We start from the raw sequence: 18,672 nt of genomic DNA on the forward strand, positions 1-18,672 counted from the left end.
TCCCAAGACCTCCCATGGCTTTTTTTAAAATGTAAGGTGCAACATCTGTTCTGGTCTCAATAACAATCGTGTACAATAATATTAAGATACTAAATTGTGTTAAGGAGCAGTTTCGATTCCTGTATGAAAGCCCAGTTACTCTACAGAGCCCTGAGGAAAGTGCCGAAAACCTGTTCGGCAGTACAACTGGAAAAAAAAAATATAAACATATAACCCTGGACATAATGTGGACATTTTATAAGTGCGAACATTTGACGAAACTCGCTCCGCCATCAAACAGAGCTTCACAATTAAGTATTTATTATTTTCCACCTAGTCGATACAATGATTGCTTAAGGCAATTTAATGGTTAAAAGTGGTACATGTTTCGTATTTTTACAACATCTTCAGCCACATAGCTCTGTTTAGATGAAAAATATATAAAATTGACAAAGTAATGCTTAAGAGGAAGTGTCCTTAAAATTAACATAAGATTGACCTTACCGCTTTTCCAGTACAGGGCTTGCTCTAATTATCGCAATGACGGGGCGTTAACACCAAGTTCCATAAGTACAGTGAAACCTCTATTATCCGTTCCCCAAAACTACGTCTTCCCGTATTATTCGTTCAAATTACGTGGTCCCGCGAGCATTCCATTTAAAACATTTATAAAAAATCCTGTGTTATTCGTTCCTCGAAGAAATTATTTCCCGCAACAACCCTCCAGAAATTTCAGTCCCATCAACGCTAAAACCTCGATCAAGCATTTTTCAAAATTTAGAGAAAGGACGGCTACATCTAAACTATTGATCTTCACGTTACGTCCCGTCGCTGTGGTAATTAGAGCAAGAACTAGGAAAGCGACTGGCGATGAAGTTCCTTAGGGAACCATCTTCGCATCGCATACAGCTGGTATATTCTGAGAAACCACAAAAATCCTAAGGCTGCAACAGTTAGAGCGCATTCCGACAGCTCTACTTGACGTAGGAATGAGTTTCGTCAGATGTTCATACTTTTAAGAAAAATCTACAATATTTCCATCATTAGATGTTTATTACTGATTTTTTACGATAGTATCTGTACCGGGAAGTACACTTCAATGCTGCGCATTCAAACGCAGCGCCTAAGGAACTCCTCTATTGGTAAAACAGTGAAACTGAAACTACACAGAAAATGAATCAGATGATGTCACCACTAAAATATCGAGTAATTTTGTTATTGTGCAGTTGCCTACACTGATAATTTATCAGTGTTTTGCTTGCTATTCATCAGATGACACTACAAAAACTATGATCATGCTCCCTGGTGCGAAGTGAAGGAACTTTTGATTTAACGAAGTTTTGTATTCATAAGTTTTTTTTTACTGATGGATGTTCATTTATTTTTGGGTTGGCAATATTTACCTTTTTTCTGCCAGTTTTGAGTTCAACCAATCACTAATTCTGTAATTAATTTTCCACCTATCACAGGCTGCTTCTCCGATTCTGAGTGTTACTTTTGAAATCTACTAATGAAATTCTGTGGGTGTGTCTTGATTATTCATGAATGATCTCGAACCTTCCCTGAGGGTTTATAAACTGCAGATTTTCACGTCTCTAGGCCAATTGATCGTCATCTTACTAAGTGTGTGTGTCAAAGCAGGAGGCAGGCGGCCAGGTAAAGGCCACATAACATCTTTCTTTCTTGCTAGCTCCGCAGTTTAACCCAAGGGAAAGGTCCGAATCGTTAACTATGTAACCTTCTTTTCTAAAATGTGACTTCTGTCGGCTAATGTAAAAAGGTTCATAAAATCTTCGACTGTAAATCGGGGATAGAGAGTGATGTAGCCTCTCGAGTTCCCCTTCATCTTGGATTGAGGTGACTACGTTTTGTAATTGGTTTTCTTCCTTTCCATAATGCATTAATTTATCCTTCTACGAGTCACCTCCATAGTTTGGGAATAGCCCCCGTTTCATCGGCCTAGTGCCCTTTATGTTTTAAGTGTTTGTATCTAGGAGTGCAAGTATTCGCCTCCATTTTGTGTTCGGGCCATTTATTAAACCGTTATTGTTGTTCCATGAAGGCCCAGTAGGTTGGGTATTAAATACCTCTCTATAGTCATTTTCCAATTGTAAGTTGTGCCTTGAGAGGCCAGAAATTGTAAGTTGATGTTGCCTTGAGTAGGCGTGGAAAACAGAGCCTGTTAGCTCTTTTTCAAAGTTTTTGTAAAATTAATGAATGCCTCTTGAAGGCTAGATGTTTTAATTTTGGGAGCAGGTGCTCTTTGAATTAGGGGATTTCTGCCCTTGTACAAATTTGTGCTCTTGTGTAAATTTGAGCTTGTAGCTCAGGAAATGTAAAGCTAGGGGCTTAAAGCCCAAAGAGTTAAAATTCTGATTCTTGGATTTTTCCCAATCTTGTTTAATGATTGCTACTTGTACCTGGAATATTGTCATGAAAAAATTTTTAAGTTTGAAGTTTTGGAAAATATAACCTTCAGTTTAAGGTAAGGGTTATTCTGCCCGAAGGCAGGTCCGAACCTCCGCAGAGGTGTTCCTGAGCCGGAGTTTGCGTGCGGTAGGGTGGCCAGTTCCTTTCCGCTCCTCCATTCCCTTACCCCCCCACAACAGCGCGTGGCAACCCATCCAACTCCTGACCACGCCCAATGTTGCTTAACTTCGGAGATCTCACGGGATCCGGTGTTTCAACACGGCTACGGCCGTTGGCTAACCTTCAGTTTATGTTTTAAATTCAATTCTTGATATTGTAGATAGACCCATTCACCGCGACACCTTCTTTAACCTCTTTCTGCTCTACGGGCAACCCCGTAACAGTATCGTTAAAAGTATTTTAACCGCTTCTCTCAGGGCATTAGTCACTGGACATTCAGACAGGAATCGAACTTACGAGTCTAGCGTATTTTAATTTAGTCGGATATCTTGCACGACCACTTACGGAACATTCTGTACCAGGCTAACAATGAAGGCTTCCGCCAGCTTGCGCTTTGTTAAGAGCTTTCTGTTGAATATTTCGTTCAGTTGGCTGTGTTACTAGCTGGTGAAAACCAACAATTTACGCAGTAGAGTTTCAGTTTGCTTATAAAGTACAGTATTGAAATGGCGCAACCTGTAAAGCATGTGAAAACCCTGCAAGAAAAACTTCAGATTATAGAGGAAGTTCAAAGAAATCCATCAGAAAAAAGTTGATATCGCAAAAAGTTTAGGCTTACCTGCTTCGACACTGAATACAATAATAGGGAAAAAACAAGAGATACATGCACAAGTGAAACAAAATGTGGATCCTCCGCAAAGAACAGAAAAACGGAGAAGGAATCGAGATATTCCAAAATGGAAGCAGTCCTGTTTTCTTGGTATCAGCAGCTCAGGCATCGAGAATACTTGTGGATAGCAACATTTTGCGCGTAAAAGCTTGAAGCATCGCAGCAAGAATGGTTGTTAAAAAAAATTTTCGCTTCGAATGGATTGATTTCCCTGTTTAAGGAACGTCATGGGCTAGTGTATAAAAAGCTTGCCGGCGAGAGTGCTGCAGTTGACGGTTCGGCTGTGGAAGATTGGGGGAAAATCTCCCAAAGCTGCTTGAAGGTTAAGAACCGAAGAACATCGGTAACGCGGATGAAACCGGCCTATTTTTCAACTGTTTACCAGATCGCACGCCAGCTCAGGAGAATCGCCATGGAGGCAAAAATGCGAAGAACCGCGTAACTTTTGTTGTGCTGTAACAGTGACTGGTCAGACCAATGTATCCCTATCGTTATAGGCAAAGCAGCGAAACCAAGATGCTTTAAGAACATCAAGAAGTTACCAGTGTGATACTACGCGAACGGTAAAGCCTGGATGACTACAGACATTTTTCGGATTTTCTTCATGAACTGGATGCTTCTATGAGTGCTCAAGCAAGAAAAATAGTTTTGTTTGTCGATAACTGTGCCGCCCACCCGCAGGAACTTTCTTTCCTACGAAATGTGAAAGATTTTCTATCCCCCGAACTTTATCAGCGTCCTCCAGCCTCTGGATGCGGGGGAGATAAAGTGCTTTAAAGGGTACTACCACAAGCAGCTGATGCAAAGGGCTGTATGTATTTTGGACGCCGGGAAAGAAGTGAAGACAAAGTTCAGTGTTCTATAGGCAATCCACTTTGATGTGTCAGCATTGTTCCACGTTTCGCCTTTCACCATTCAAAAATGTTTTCATAAATGTGGCTTTGGCAAAAGCAGAGACACGAACGACAAGAACACCGGCAACGAAGAACAACTTATCGGTGAGGAATGGGAGAAGCTCGCACCGAGAGATGTTAACTTCGAGACGTACCCTAAATCCAATTAATTGAAGGAACAAGAATCCACCTGATCGATACTTTCACTTTTATTTAGCCTTAGGCTATTTCAATAGACATTAGATTAAAAGTTCAGAACATGTTTCGAATGCGTTGCATTCATCATCAGCTGCTTGCATTTGGCAAAAGTAAAAATTAGCTAAAAACAGTCTCACAATTTTCTTAAAACCTTAAAAACAAGTGTTAGTAGTGCGTGTGTGAATGGATTGGGGGGGGGGAAGAGGGGGGGGGGATGCATTGAAGGCGTTTGTTAGTTAAACTAAGACTTATTATTAAAAATCTTAAAGTTAAAAACACTGATGGACTAAAATACAGTTCACTATGAGTCTTGTGAATTTTCCATGAGTTCGTTGATTACTGAAGAACTTGTATGCACTATGTGAAGTATTTCTGTTGAGCTATTAGTAAAAAGTTTCCTTGAGAAGGCATCCGGTGTTTTCACGTCTCTTATCTCCTGTTGAGTGGAGAGGTGTGGCTTGTTTCGAATATGAAGTTTGCTAATTTGTAGTTTGTATGAAAACAGTTGGATCGTCTGTATCACGATCTGTAACTGGCAGGAAAAATGCGGCTGTTAGTTGGAGTTTGAAAGACGTAACGGATAATAAGTCTTTAAATGTAGGAAAGTATAAAAGTATGAACTTACCCTTGTCTTGCGTGTTAGTTTAACTTCCCGTGCTGCGGGAGTGGGTTTAATCCGGCTGCCTTCAGCCTTGTATTGTAACTGTGTGCTGTAGTTCGTGAGTTAGCCTGGTTAGGAGGGAGGGGAAATGCGGACGCGTCGTCATTTGCTATATCGGGCGGGGAGGAGGTTACTGCTTGTGACGTATCGGCCTTGTGATTGCTTGAAGTATGCGCTGGGCGTGTATGTAACACGTACCCTAAAGTCGATGGTGAGCTCGCCACTTGTGGTGTTAAGAGCATAGAACAGCTGTGTGATGCTACTGCCACAGCCAGTGCAAGCGCCGTGCATGAGATTGCGAGTGAGGGGGAAGAAGAAGACCAAGATAAAATTGAACCCCTGCCAACTTTTGCAGAAGCATTAGCCGCCTTCGACAAAATTCGCGACTATATTACTGCATATGACAGACGGCAGCGAAGTACAGGACGTTTTAAATATTGAGGGAGCATTGTACCGTGTTAAGGCACGACAAAACAAAAAACAACTGACGATTAAAGACTTTCACTACAAAATGACTACTGTATTCTGTGACTGAAGGAATGACAATTTACTGTAAGTGTTGTATGTGTGTGTACAGTACGCAACCTATGTGTGCGATGTGACACTATTTTTGTCAGTGCGAGTCTGTTTCATTATGATATTTTCTGGGATTTAATGTATTTTGGTGTCATTTTTGTATTTGTGCGTTTTGATTAGCTTACTTGATTATGTGACTGGACCTGTAGCAACCTACGCTTATTTAAGAGTTTTCAGCGATCTTAACTACCACAGGTAGGTTCATGTGAAATGCACCAGTAGCCTATCATGCAAGCCACATTTCTCGCCTGTTTATCGGTTTTAAAAAATCATTAATGGAAAGTACCGAGGCCTAAAACATGGGCAAACTAATAAGAAGATGTACTAAGTTAAATTCCGCGCCGTAAGTTCGTAATACAGCATGCAAACATTTACTGATAAACGAGTTGCATTGTTGTTCTTTAGGTTATTAAAACAAAATCTTCTAATTTACATGAGACAGTCGGATAACGATTACTGAAAATAACTATCTGTTCCAGTTAGATTTATTCAAGGTCAAAAACAGAGGTAGCTACCGTAGACTTTTTTTTAAGTGACTGGATTACAATGTTTTCCCGATCGGCATAATTACTCCGATACACTCACCTTGCAGCAATAGTGAAACTGGAGTCCCAATGTGGATTTAAATTTCTTAGATATTAATATAATTCTGGTAACATATTCAGCAGAATATTTTTCGCTGAGCTTGGCTGATGAAAGTTGCTGGCCTGAAGGATGTTTTCACGGAAAAGTGACAAAGTTTCTCGGTAAAAATGAATTTTAAATATAAAGTTTTTTAACTAATGTATTTAATGCAGTCGTTTTTATACAAATAAAATGATATATATATATATCAGTACTGTGAAGTACAGTCAAACTGTTGAGTGTTTTAATTTGTTACCGGATTTTCCAATTTCCTGTATCGTTTAAAGATAAAAATTTCATTGTTCCGTATTGAAATTATTGTACTTGCAGGAGTACAAGTACTCATTCAATTATTCTGATTTGCGTCGTCCTTGTACTTGCAGGAGTACAAGTACTCATTCAATTATTCTGATTTGCGTCGTATATTTTTATATACGTATTTAACCTCCCGCAACCGTGACAAATTCTGGACCTTCAAAACATTCTCCACTCTACTTTGGCGTTCGACTGCAGCGCATGACCTTGAATGTGCCGCGCTGATCACCAGGAGCTGGCGGCTTTCTACTACAAATCTATTCGTCTGCGACTTCAAGTTATTTTTGATCTTCGTATATTAGTTGATAGTGTTGTGACTTTGTGCATGACAGAATGTGGTGTCGTGTCTTTGTGCCTATCAGAGTGTGAAACTGACCTCCAATATTCATAAACATTGTACATGTTTTTACGGCTGATGATGACCTGGACTAAGGTCGAAACCGGTCCCATTTAAATAGGAATGTGATTACTGCATTTCTTTCTTTTAAGTATTGAATAGGTTGAACCTCCTTTTCAAATATTTAATTTTTAACATTTCCTGTATCGTACGTTTTTTTTCCAAGGTCCCTCCAAAAATGGAGAATCGAGGTTTCACTGTATGCCATAGCATTGATGGGACTGAGAAATTTCTGGACGGTTGATCCATGAAATAGTTTTGAGGAATGGATAATGCAGGATTTTTACGTGATTTAATTACGATGCTCATGGGACCACATAATTTGAACGCATATTCCGCAGAAACGTAGTTTCCGGGAACGGATAATCAAGGTTCCACTGTATACCAATGGTCAAGTATTTCCAATTTCTACCAGTCATTGTTAGAGAAGTCTTAGTAGTGAACAGACTTACCTATCTTCTGAAGACAGAGCAAAATCTCCGCAAAAGGCAAAGAATTTCTACTTTATTTCCTTGTTGCAGAAATATCTGAAAAGATTATCATGTCTTCATATGGCCCATGAAAGATTCAATCTAAATATGGCTTAGTTCAAAAGAGAATATTTCAACACATTATATACTAGCTGTTACCCACGTCTTCGCTCGCGAGGATTTCGTAAGTTGATAAAAATTAATTGTTCCTCGGTACTGCACTAAGACATTACCTGAAAATCCCTACAGTATTAAAAATTTGCCGAAAAATTTCATTTTATTTACGCCAGAACCTCATTGTAAACCACGTTTGCGGCATTGCTTTTGGGGGCTAAGATGACCAAGCTACACCAAAGCTAAATCTGGAACATGCGACATGGAACTCTACATGTGAGAAAGTCAAAAAAGGGGTTTCTTTATTTCTAAAGGAGATTACAAATACCAATTTCCACGCCTGTAACATGTTAAGTTTAAGAGATATACTGTAGATACATTAGTTTTAAAAACTGCCCCACTCCTTGGCTGAGAGTTCATCGTTGAGGCCTTCGGTTCACAGAGTTTCGGTTTCGATTCCAGGCAGATTCGGATATTTCAATCAAGTTTGATTAATTCTTCTGGCTCGAGGACAGGTTGTTTGAGTTTGTCCCAACACTCTCCTCTTCATGTTCACTCAACACACCACATTACCAATCACAACAGGAATATGCAATAGTAATTACATCTCTACACATAGGGTTGCGTTAGGAAGAGCAGTCTTAAAACAGCGTCAAATCCACATGTGTGACAGTTCGCACCCGTGACCCCACAGGTGTGGGAAAACTGGTAGAAGGGAAGAAGATACTCATTTTAAAATATCACCCACTTTTAAAACAAATTTCACCCCCCTTAAGTGGATTTTCCAAAAAAAGTGCATTTATTTATTTTTAAAAGAGATTCTAAGTACGGTCTACCAATTTTAACGTCTGTTAACATCTTCCGTTTATATATGTATCCTCATAAAGAATTCAACTCCTTCCTCACTTCTTTTCAACCCTCACCATTAAGTAGATTTTCTGAACACAAAAATTTGTGTTCTTTTATTTCAATGGAGATTCCAAATACCAAATTTCATGTCTGTAACATGTTAGATAATCTCGCTGCTGTAAGCATACTAGAGCTGACGTTACCTACGGCAGTTCATTTCTTTATCTGATTCCTAGAGCACGGGTAGTGTGGTGCCAGTATCTCAATACTGGTTGGTTTGGGGGTCTTAAAACATGGTTTTCGGGCCCGTAGAGCTTAGCGAGTTTTGTTCTTTGCATCAAGGGGCTTAAAATGAGCTTTGTCCCGTCCTTTCATGACAAATTCGATACTTCGCCTATGTTAGCCTAGTATTTTAATATCTCCCCACGTCGCCGCCCCCCCCCCCCCGCTCGAATTGTTTTGTTTAATGTTATTTGCTTTACGTCCCACTAAGTACTTTTACGGTCTTCGGAGACGCCGAGGTGCCAGAATTTAGTCCCGCAGGAGTTATTTTACGTGCCAGTAAATCTACCGACACGAGGCTGTCTTATTTGAGCACCTTCAAATACCACCGGACTGAGCCAGGATCGAACCTGCCAAGTTGGGGTCAGAAGGCCAGCGCCTTAACCGTCTGAGCTACTCAGCCCGGCCGAATTGTTTTGAAAATAAAATATAGCCTATAGCACTCAGGGATAATGTATCTTTCTATTAGTGAAATAATTTTTAGAATCGGTCCAGTAGTTCCTGAGATTAGCCCTTACATACAAACTTTACCTCTTTATATATTAGTACAGATGAGCATTTTTATCACATAAGAATGTAAGAATACTGATATAACAGTTTGATTGTTACAAAAATATGTACATTTCATCTCTTTATATCCTGCAATGAAGATGAAGATGACCCATGGAGGCTGAAACATCCTAATTATGTAACTATTTTTGCAATTTGAAAATTTGTACATAAAGGTAGTTGTATTGACTAGATTTTTCTATTTCATTAATTCTTGTTTGTCACACACTATTGCTGTGCTCCTAATAAAAACCATTATGCAGGGAGAGGCAGCAAAAAGTTACTGCACTACTCAAGGAAATGAGTGCTGGCAATCCATTGTTAGACACTTCTGTAAGCTGTACCAGCGCAGTAGGACATTCAATCTCATTACAGTACGCCTAAGTTATCAGCTAGGAGTTAATGAATGAAGTTTAAAACCAGGCCCAAAGCTCATCATTAGTTATTAGTTATTCACACCGCAGAAACGATGTAGAAATTTGCAAATGGTTCTGTCGTATGATCTCTTCTTTCAGAAAAATGTCTGAACTAGAAATATCTCTTGCCCAATATTATACATCGCCATACTGACAGCTAACACAAGTAACGTTCAACAAGTGTAGGAATGTAAAACTAGTAACAATCACGAGCACTCGGCAAGAACTTTCATGCATAACCTAAACATGTACGCTTACCGTTAACGCTCACTGTGCTGCCTGACTGCACACCCTGAATAAAAGCAAGTGGGTATACCACTCCACCTGCACAGCAGCAAAGGCTAAAGTGTCCAACTTTTCGTTGCTCTCCCTGCAGTACCGGGTGTATGACACAGATGTTTACTATAACGAACACTCTTGCCATTATGTTTTCCAACTATAGAGCATCCAGCGTTAAGAAAAGACTACAGGCCTTATGGGCTTTTACTTCTGTTGGTGTTACCCACTTTAGTTCTACATGTATATAAACATTATAATGAATTCCTATCAAAATGTAAACTTTTTCTTATGAAACAAGGATTGGTTGTCCCATACAATACTAAATAAGACGTAAAATCATTTTGATATCTTTGAGTTTATCCTTTTAAATATCGTATATGCGGTTCAGTACACGGAACAGCCGGCCATGCTTGTCGCATTGCGCGCCACATTTCAGCGTGTAGTGCGGAAGTGTGTACAGTAGACAACACGTGTAATAACTCAGCTTAACCACTGCGAATCATCATTGGTGAGGTCAGTGCGGCATGTTTCCCTTTTTGTGTGTGTCACTCATTACAATGATTGGGAGATATTCGGCAGAGAAGTGATCGTCTTCTTGGGGCGCATAGTGTTTTGTTATAAATACAGTATAATTTATTGTGTTTCATTTTTCGTGTATTGCATTGCTTTTGGTTGTGTGTATCGTGTATAGTTTTTGTCTGTTTAGTATTTTTTATATAATCAGTCAGCGAGTAATACATTTAAATTATAGCTGAACATGTGAAAAGGATAAGTAGTGAAGCTGTCAGGAGAAAGGAACGGCAAATGGTGCTTAATTCATTTTCATATTTGAAAACAAAGCATCCAGGACGAAGAGTAAAATGGGTAGTAGATAAAGCCGCAAAGTTTTTAGGAATTTCGAAGACTTCCGTCTTCAAAATAAGGAAGGAAGCCAGCGAAGGGCACTCCAGAGTCCCAGCAAGAAGCGGGAAAGGAAACAGTTAATTCGCAGTAATTCCATACTCATTAAATACCATGATTTTGTCAGAAGTGGAATACGGCGCACTGTTCATGAATTCTATTTTAGAGATGAACCGCCAACTCTGAACACAATCCTCACTTCCGAAAAACAGCAACTCCGAACTACCTGATTTTAAGAAATCATACGAATAGGTCATTCAGCATTCCGTATTTTATGTTGCGGAAGAATATTTAAGTTATCGTATTTTGTGATAAACATGAAGCCCTTGCATCTGTTGTCACTTACGAGTAAATTTATCTGAAATGAGCTGAAGGATACATCACCGAGACAGAGATATCTCGCCGTCAGCTTCCTGTGTTGTAACCACACAGTATATGCCTTAATAATGAAATGTTTCTGGGGGCTAATAGACTCAGCACTGCGCTCCCTTAAAGCAACAACGATCAGGAAACTTTCTCAGATATAAGAAACAAGACAATCATTTCGGTTTCTGGATATGCACATTATTATTATTATTATTATTATTATTATTATTATTATTATTATTATTATTATTATTATTATTATTTAGTTCGCATCCCTGCATGTTCAAACTCTTCCTCTACTTCGAATGATACAGTCAGTGGGCTATTATCCTTAGAAACGTTATGGCAAAACGAAATTTCATTAATGACTGGAGATAATCTGGCATTTATATTATTATTAGTCTTGCAACAGCTGTACCAAGCGTTGTATAATTTTATGTCATGCCTGTATTTCGCAAGCAGTGTCCGAGCCGCGCTGAGTGAGCGAGTATGGCAACAGTGGAAGGCAGCAGGCCCATAAGCCCTGTAGTCTTTTCTTAACTCTGGATGCTCTATAGTAATAGTAACAACCCTCCATTATCAGATCCACCCGTGTTTATAGTGCAATACCTAGAACTAAATGTGAAATTCAAAGTGATTTCTTACCTGAACAGTTGAATCCATCCAAGAGAGATTTGATCAACTCCTTTGTACTACCTTCGAATACTTCTTGGTTACTTGCAGAGAAACCAAATACTCTATCAAATACAAATTGCATTTCTCTGTTTTTTCTCTTGAGCATATTTCGATTCTTTTGCTGAATTCCTCCCACGAAGAAAGGTTCCTCGCTCTCCTTTGGGTCAAATATCAGCATCTTTTCATCCACCACCTTCACTATGTCCCTGGTATTTAACAAAAAAGACTAATTTTAGTAAAAAATATATAAAAGCTCTACAACAACGATAATATTAATAACAATAACAAATTCGTAAAACAGAAACAATAATAACCTTTGTCGACTTCAAGAAAGCTTATGATTCAATAGACCGACAGACTCTATTCAACATACTTGCGGAATTTCATCTCGACAGAAAAACAAGGGAATTGATAAAGCAAACTAACAGGCACAATAGCAAAAATTAAATTTTTAGGAGAAATTTCAGAGCCATTCAAAATTACAACAGGGGTCGGACAAGGCGATGGATTATCACCACTACTATTCAATCTAGTTCTGGAAAAGTGGTTCGAGAATGGAAAAATGAAACTAAAGGGATCAATATCGGTAGACTTCTCAAAAAACAAAATTCACCTTGAATGCCTCTTCGTAGCAATCCCCTCCAACAACAAACAACAAGCACTCCTGTCTGTAGAAATACTTCATGAAATAGTGGCAAGAACATGTCGGCAAATTTCATATGAAAAAGTACATGAAGGGAACAAAATCAGGATTTACAGTCGACATTTCTCAGACAGTGTTACCTGTTTTGAACCATACGATATAAACAAACACACACACCTAAAATATATCACGCATACGTACATCACGTTCTGTGTTAATGCGACGGAAATGCGTACGGAAATGTGTGAAAATTACTTCTAATATATTGAAAACCAACACTAGTGTAATCGTAATAAAACGTTCCAATTAAAATTACCTGCACTCCTCCAAGAACAGCGTAAATATAACAAAACATTCCAGTCAAAATTAAGCACACTCAGAGAATAGAATAACCATAACTCAAAAATAGCAAACAGACAAAATAACATTAAACCCGAACTGTGTAAATGGTATCACCGTAATTAAATAAAAAATAAAACCCTGAAAACAGTATCAACGTGGCAATAAAAACGTCACTGTTACAATAAACCTTCAACATGCTCGTAGAATAGTAGTTCTGCCACTCGACATTCAACAATTCCATCAACTTCTTTTCCCTTCTATAGATCTTCCCAAGTGTGACTCAACACTTTTGTACTTATCTGCTGTAACAAGTTTGACTGCCTCATACACTAAGCTTTCAATATCAGTGCGACGGAAAGATTTGTTATTTTCGACAACATATCCTCCTCTGAATAAATTAGATTCTTTCAAAGAGTCAAGTAGTTTATCATTCGTGGGAAATTCCCTCCATGTAATCTATATACATAAAATTAGAGTTTTGTCTGTACATTGCTCAGAATGTATCAGACATGTCCACAGTAACAAGGAAATGAATTTTTTAATTTTCCGTAATTTCTGTCTGTGTCTGTATGTACACACATCACGAGAAAGCGGCTGAAGATAATTTAATGAAAATCTGAATGCATGGTCGGGAAATAAGTCGCTACAATCTAGGCTATAAATAATTTCATTCACGCTGAGTGAAATGGTAGTTTAGGGGAAGGCCAAAAATTTAATTCTCAAATATTTATGTTAGTGGTCATATCGATAAATACTACATAACTTAAATTATATAGTATTAAATGTCCTATCATTTATGTCTTATAAATAGTTACCATACCACTACAACACAGTTATAAAACCAGAAGCTACATATGCAGCAGAAACACTCTTTTACCTGAATAAACAATCAAAGACTGACAGACTTCAGAAAATTGAAAGGAGGATTGGAAGAACCTGCATCAACAAAAAATAACAGAAAGATGGACAGTGGCGGTTAATACCTAACAAAGTCGTGTACAAAGAGCTAGAACCCATTACAGATACTATGCGTAAGAGGAGACTGGGATTCTTTGGACATATCATGAGGACGCAGGATTCGAGACTTCTGAAACAACTCGTACAACACAATCTCTTCTCAAAAAATACCACAACAGGATGTAAATGGATCAGAGAAGTAAGAGAGGATCTGAAGGAAATAGGCCTTACAACAGAAGACACCACAAATAAGATAAAATTGAATACAAAACTCAACAATACAAACCTCCGCTTTACCCTTACACAAAACAAACCAACAACACGCACATTTTCAACTGAGGAAAGGGCACGAAGATCGGAGCGTCTGAAGAAGTACTGGGAGGACCGCAAAACCCGAACAATCCCTTCAAAGAGACCTGAACGACGGACTGACTAAAGTGATCCTATGTGGTCATAAAAGAAGAAGTTACCGTACCTGCTATGATCATAGAGATATTCAGGAATTTGGATTTCTGTTACTAAGTCTATATCAGCACCGGATCACAAGAAGATTGGTAAACCAAGTTTAATGAAAATCTGTATGTAAAGTCTGAGAATAATGAACTACAGTCTACGCTATAAATATTTATTAAGATGCCCTAATATCACAGAGTCGAAAGAAAACTAAATGTGAAGACCTACAATATAGAAAGCTCATAAAACTGATCAACAATAACATTGCATTCACCGTTGTTTGTTGTGATGTGCTTTGTCTTCAGTTGCCACTCATCTCCGATAGATTGGATTGCTGCTGCGAACCGTAAATAATTTTTTTCAATTTGCTTTATGTCTCAATGAAACACATAGGTCTTATGGCGACGATGGGATAGGAAAGGGCTAAGAGTGTGAAGAAAGCGGCCTTGACATTAAGGTACAGCCCCAACATTTGCGTGGTGTGAAAAAGGGAAGCAAACGGAATGCCATCTTCTGGGCTGCCGACAGTGGGGTTCGAATCCACTATCTCCCGGATTCAAGCTCACAGCTGAGCGCCCCTAAGCACTCGCCAACTTGCCCGGTCGTACCGAGTGTACCAGCCTACCTGAATATTGGAGGGAAGTCGCTGGGGAGTTAGATAACTTTCTTCTTTAGCATGCCATTCCTGCGGTTCATAAATTTTCTGATACTACTGGTACGTAACACACCTGTTCATCATAGCATTCAAGCTATTCAATCCCTATTCTGAGGCACAGACTGGAATGAGCAGTGTGCATATTTAACGGAATAAGGGCAGAGGAGTGTCATGGCTGTCAGCAAAGGTCATTCCAACTCTGGAACTTTGGACTGTTCGTTAAAAGTGAGAAATTGTGCGGTTTTTCATTTGATCAAGTGTTTTATATGAAAACATTGCTTTTAATTGCTACATTCCTACTGACGTTTTTGTAATTACCTATGTTGACTTCAGTTAGGAAAAACCGCAAAGTCAGTCTTTCTGAGAATCCCATAACGAAGCACGGGTACATCAGCTAGTAACTATAAATATGTTGCCCTATCACATCCTTTTGAAATGCATCTTGTAATGTCTTGGGACAACGTCCTGGTCTTCGTTTTTCAGGAGAAGGCAGCACTTCAGAGGGTGTATTAAGATCCACTGGTCACTTTTCCCTTTTTAACACTTTTCACAGTTGTTCTACCTACTTTTAAAGCGTCACAAACTCTATCCATCACTTTTGTAACAGGAAGAAGAGGCCCACATTATTACGACCTTTCTCAAAATATTCACGTAACTGGTATATAAATTCACGGCTTTGGCTCTTATAAAAACTGATTTTTTCCTTAGTCATTTCCGATGGTCCACTGGCCATCTCACAATAACAAACGGCTTACACGCGCCGTGAACACACGCACTTCACGCAGGCTAGCAAGCAACTGACGCCACGCGTTTCTCTTCAAAGAAGTAGCATCACCACACTAGTGGTACAAGGGACTCGTGGCGATATAAATGGTGATTGGTGTTTGTTGTTAAATCTGGTGTACCAGTGACATCAGGCATTGCAAACCATGACAATTATTCTACCAGTAGCAGAACTCTTAATATTCTTTGCAGTAAAATAACTTCAATTAAAACAGTAGCATCAAATCGACGAGGGGTGTAGGTTTCAGTGATTTAATATTAAAATAATACGGTACATTGTAAATTCATAGTAGTGTTTTCAAGGTTATATGTATAGTTTCAAATCGCCACAGGTTGGCAATACTCTCCTCTACTCTATTTTTTCTTTTCATCACAACCTGTCAGGGCCATACAGCCAGCGGCTGGACTATAACAACCATCCTCTAATCACTTAATACAGGAAAATCTCCCATGTAGATAAATTCAAATACCTAGGCGAAATTATACAACCAAACGGGATAAATCAGCAAGCAAACAAAGAAAGAAATACAAAATTTAAAAAAGCATACAAAATTGTCTGAAGCAGATACAACAAAATATCTATATCCCAAAACGCAAAATTACAACACTACAACACAGTGGTCTAACCAGAAGCCCTTTATGCATCTGAAACTCTGATAATTGGTGGCAGATCACAAATAAACTTTGAAAAGTAAGAGGAAAATTCTCAGGAAAAATTTTTTTTTTTGCTAGGGGCTTTACGTCGCACCGACACAGATAGGTCTTATGGCGACGATGTTATAGGAGAGGCCTAGGAGTCGGAAGGAAGCGGTCGTGGCCTTATTTAAGGTACAGCCCCAGCATTTGCCTGGTGTGAAAATGGGAAACCACGGAAAACCATTTTCAGGGCTGCCGATAGCGGGATTCGAACCTACTATCTCCCGGATGCAAGCTCACAGCCGCGCGCCTCTACACGCACGGCCAACTCGCCCGGTCAGGAAAAATCTAGGACCTAAATATGAAAATGTATTTGGATGAAAAGGAAATCTATCAAGTAACAGAAAAAAATCACAGATACCATTAGAAAAAGAAGATTAAAATTTTATGGTCACCAGATCAGGATGGATAACAGGCTAACAAAAAAAAAACAATCTCGCAGTACCTCTAAAAAATCCAACTGGCTTACAGAAAGAAGGATCTTCAGGAAATTGGTATAAATGAAGAAATCTTGTGAGACAGAAAAAAAATCAGAAATCTCAAACACAAATTTGCTGATCAACCTAAAAGACAAGCTACAGGATGGACAGAACACAAAAAGCACAGCAAAATGAAGAAGGAAGGCAAGAAGAAACATTGTGCTAAATAAGTCCTCACGCACTCCTTGGTTGGGAATAACGAATCAAATAATAATGGGTTCTTTTTACAAGTTGCTTTATGTAGCAGACACAGATAGATCTTACGGCAACAATGGGATAGAAAAGGGCTGGAGTGGAAAGGAAATGGTTGTGGCCTTAATTAAGGTACAAATCCACAGTTGCCTGGTGTGAAAATCGAAAACCACGGAAAACCATCTTCAGGATTGTCAACAGTGGGGTTAGAACCCATTATCTCCCAAATGCAAGCTCACAACCGCGCACCCCTAACCGCATGGCCAAAGCGCTCAATAATAACAATAATGTACATTGTACTGAAGAAGCACATAAACCCAACTGTAAAACTGAATTATATATAACTGATGTACCCGTGCTTCGCTACGGAATTCTACATTGCACACGGAATTCTAGTGTACACGTGAGCAAGATTGTATTAAATTAAATAGCTCTTAACGTTACCCTAGAAATGCGACGGGGAAGTCACCAAACATCTTTTCTCATATGAAAAGTGAGTTAGGGAATTTCCACTGTAATGGTAGACCTGTTTGCATACCATCAGTCACAATCAGGTTGGAGAGTTTTCACTATAATGGCAGACACTCTCCACCTGCCTTTTTACATCCTCAGAAAGACTGTCTTAGTGGTTTTCCCAACTGAAATAAACATATATTACAATGATGTCAGTAGGAATGGCACAATTAAAAGCAATGCTTTCATATGAAATACTCGACCAAATGAAACACCACACATTTTCTCACTTTCAACGAACACGACTACATTGGAATTGCTACGCGGGCAATAATTCCATTGTGGAGATTAATCTCCCGTATGCAGTTATCAGACTGTGCCTCATATATAGGCTTCTGATAAGCTCACCTGCATACACCCAGCGTCAGTAGGTAGGGTCCGACACATCCCACTCTGTTAATAGAAAAGCCTTACATCTGATATGTTTTTGACATGCTCTATTGGTGAAAAATATCTAATTCCCTCCATGGGAATATAGAATTTTCCACACGACTACACTGCTGACCTAACAGTCCAAAGTTCCAGAGCTTGAATGACCAAGCCACAGACAGCCATGATTCGTGAACACTCTTCGTCTTTCTTTGGCGGGGAGAGGGTCGAATAGTGGAGACTCCCAGGGCAAAAACTATGCCCGTTTACTAATGTTTCCTAGGAGAACCCGATGAGTCGGAAAATATCAATTCGCTACACTAGCGGCAGAAAAATCTCTGACTTGGAGGCAAACTTTTCCTCCAATCCAGAGGAGAAAACACCTCCCCCGCACCTCTTCACTGATAATTTGGAATAAAATGAATGTAGAATTTGATAAAAGTGAAGAGGAAAAGGCTTTTCTTAAAAAACGGCTCTTTTCAGGGTTGATTTAGTGAATTATTGTGCTAAAATTTGGAATAGGCCTAAATTGTTTTTCTAGACCAGGCCATAGTACTGCTGCTACTACTACTAAGTCAGCCTCTGCCTTAAGTATGCACACTGCTCATTCAAAACAGCGAGTCAGAGTAGGGATCGAATAACTGGAATACTATGAACCAGAGAAATGGCATGCTAAAGAAGAAAGTTTTCTAACTCCCTGGCTATTTCCCACCAATATTCAGTCAGGCTATTATACAGTAGAAGTCCATTATAGCGAGAATTCATAACAGCGAAAAATTTACTCACTA

At 39.1% G+C, this 18,672-nt stretch overlaps 1 protein-coding gene across 1 annotated transcript in view; it reads right to left on the reverse strand.

The window, feature by feature from the left end:
* The window catches only part of LOC136884407 (uncharacterized), a 125,217-nt gene that overhangs the window by 93,119 nt on the left and 13,426 nt on the right, over window positions 1-18,672 (reverse strand). The window contains exon 3 of the mRNA XM_067156543.2: window positions 11,773-12,008. Coding sequence (XP_067012644.2) covers window positions 11,773-12,008 — 236 coding nt within the window. The remainder of the gene's footprint in view (window positions 1-11,772; window positions 12,009-18,672) is intronic.

This window comes from Anabrus simplex, chromosome 12 (assembly GCF_040414725.1).
Source record: "Anabrus simplex isolate iqAnaSimp1 chromosome 12, ASM4041472v1, whole genome shotgun sequence".
NCBI lineage: Eukaryota > Metazoa > Arthropoda > Insecta > Orthoptera > Tettigoniidae > Anabrus > Anabrus simplex.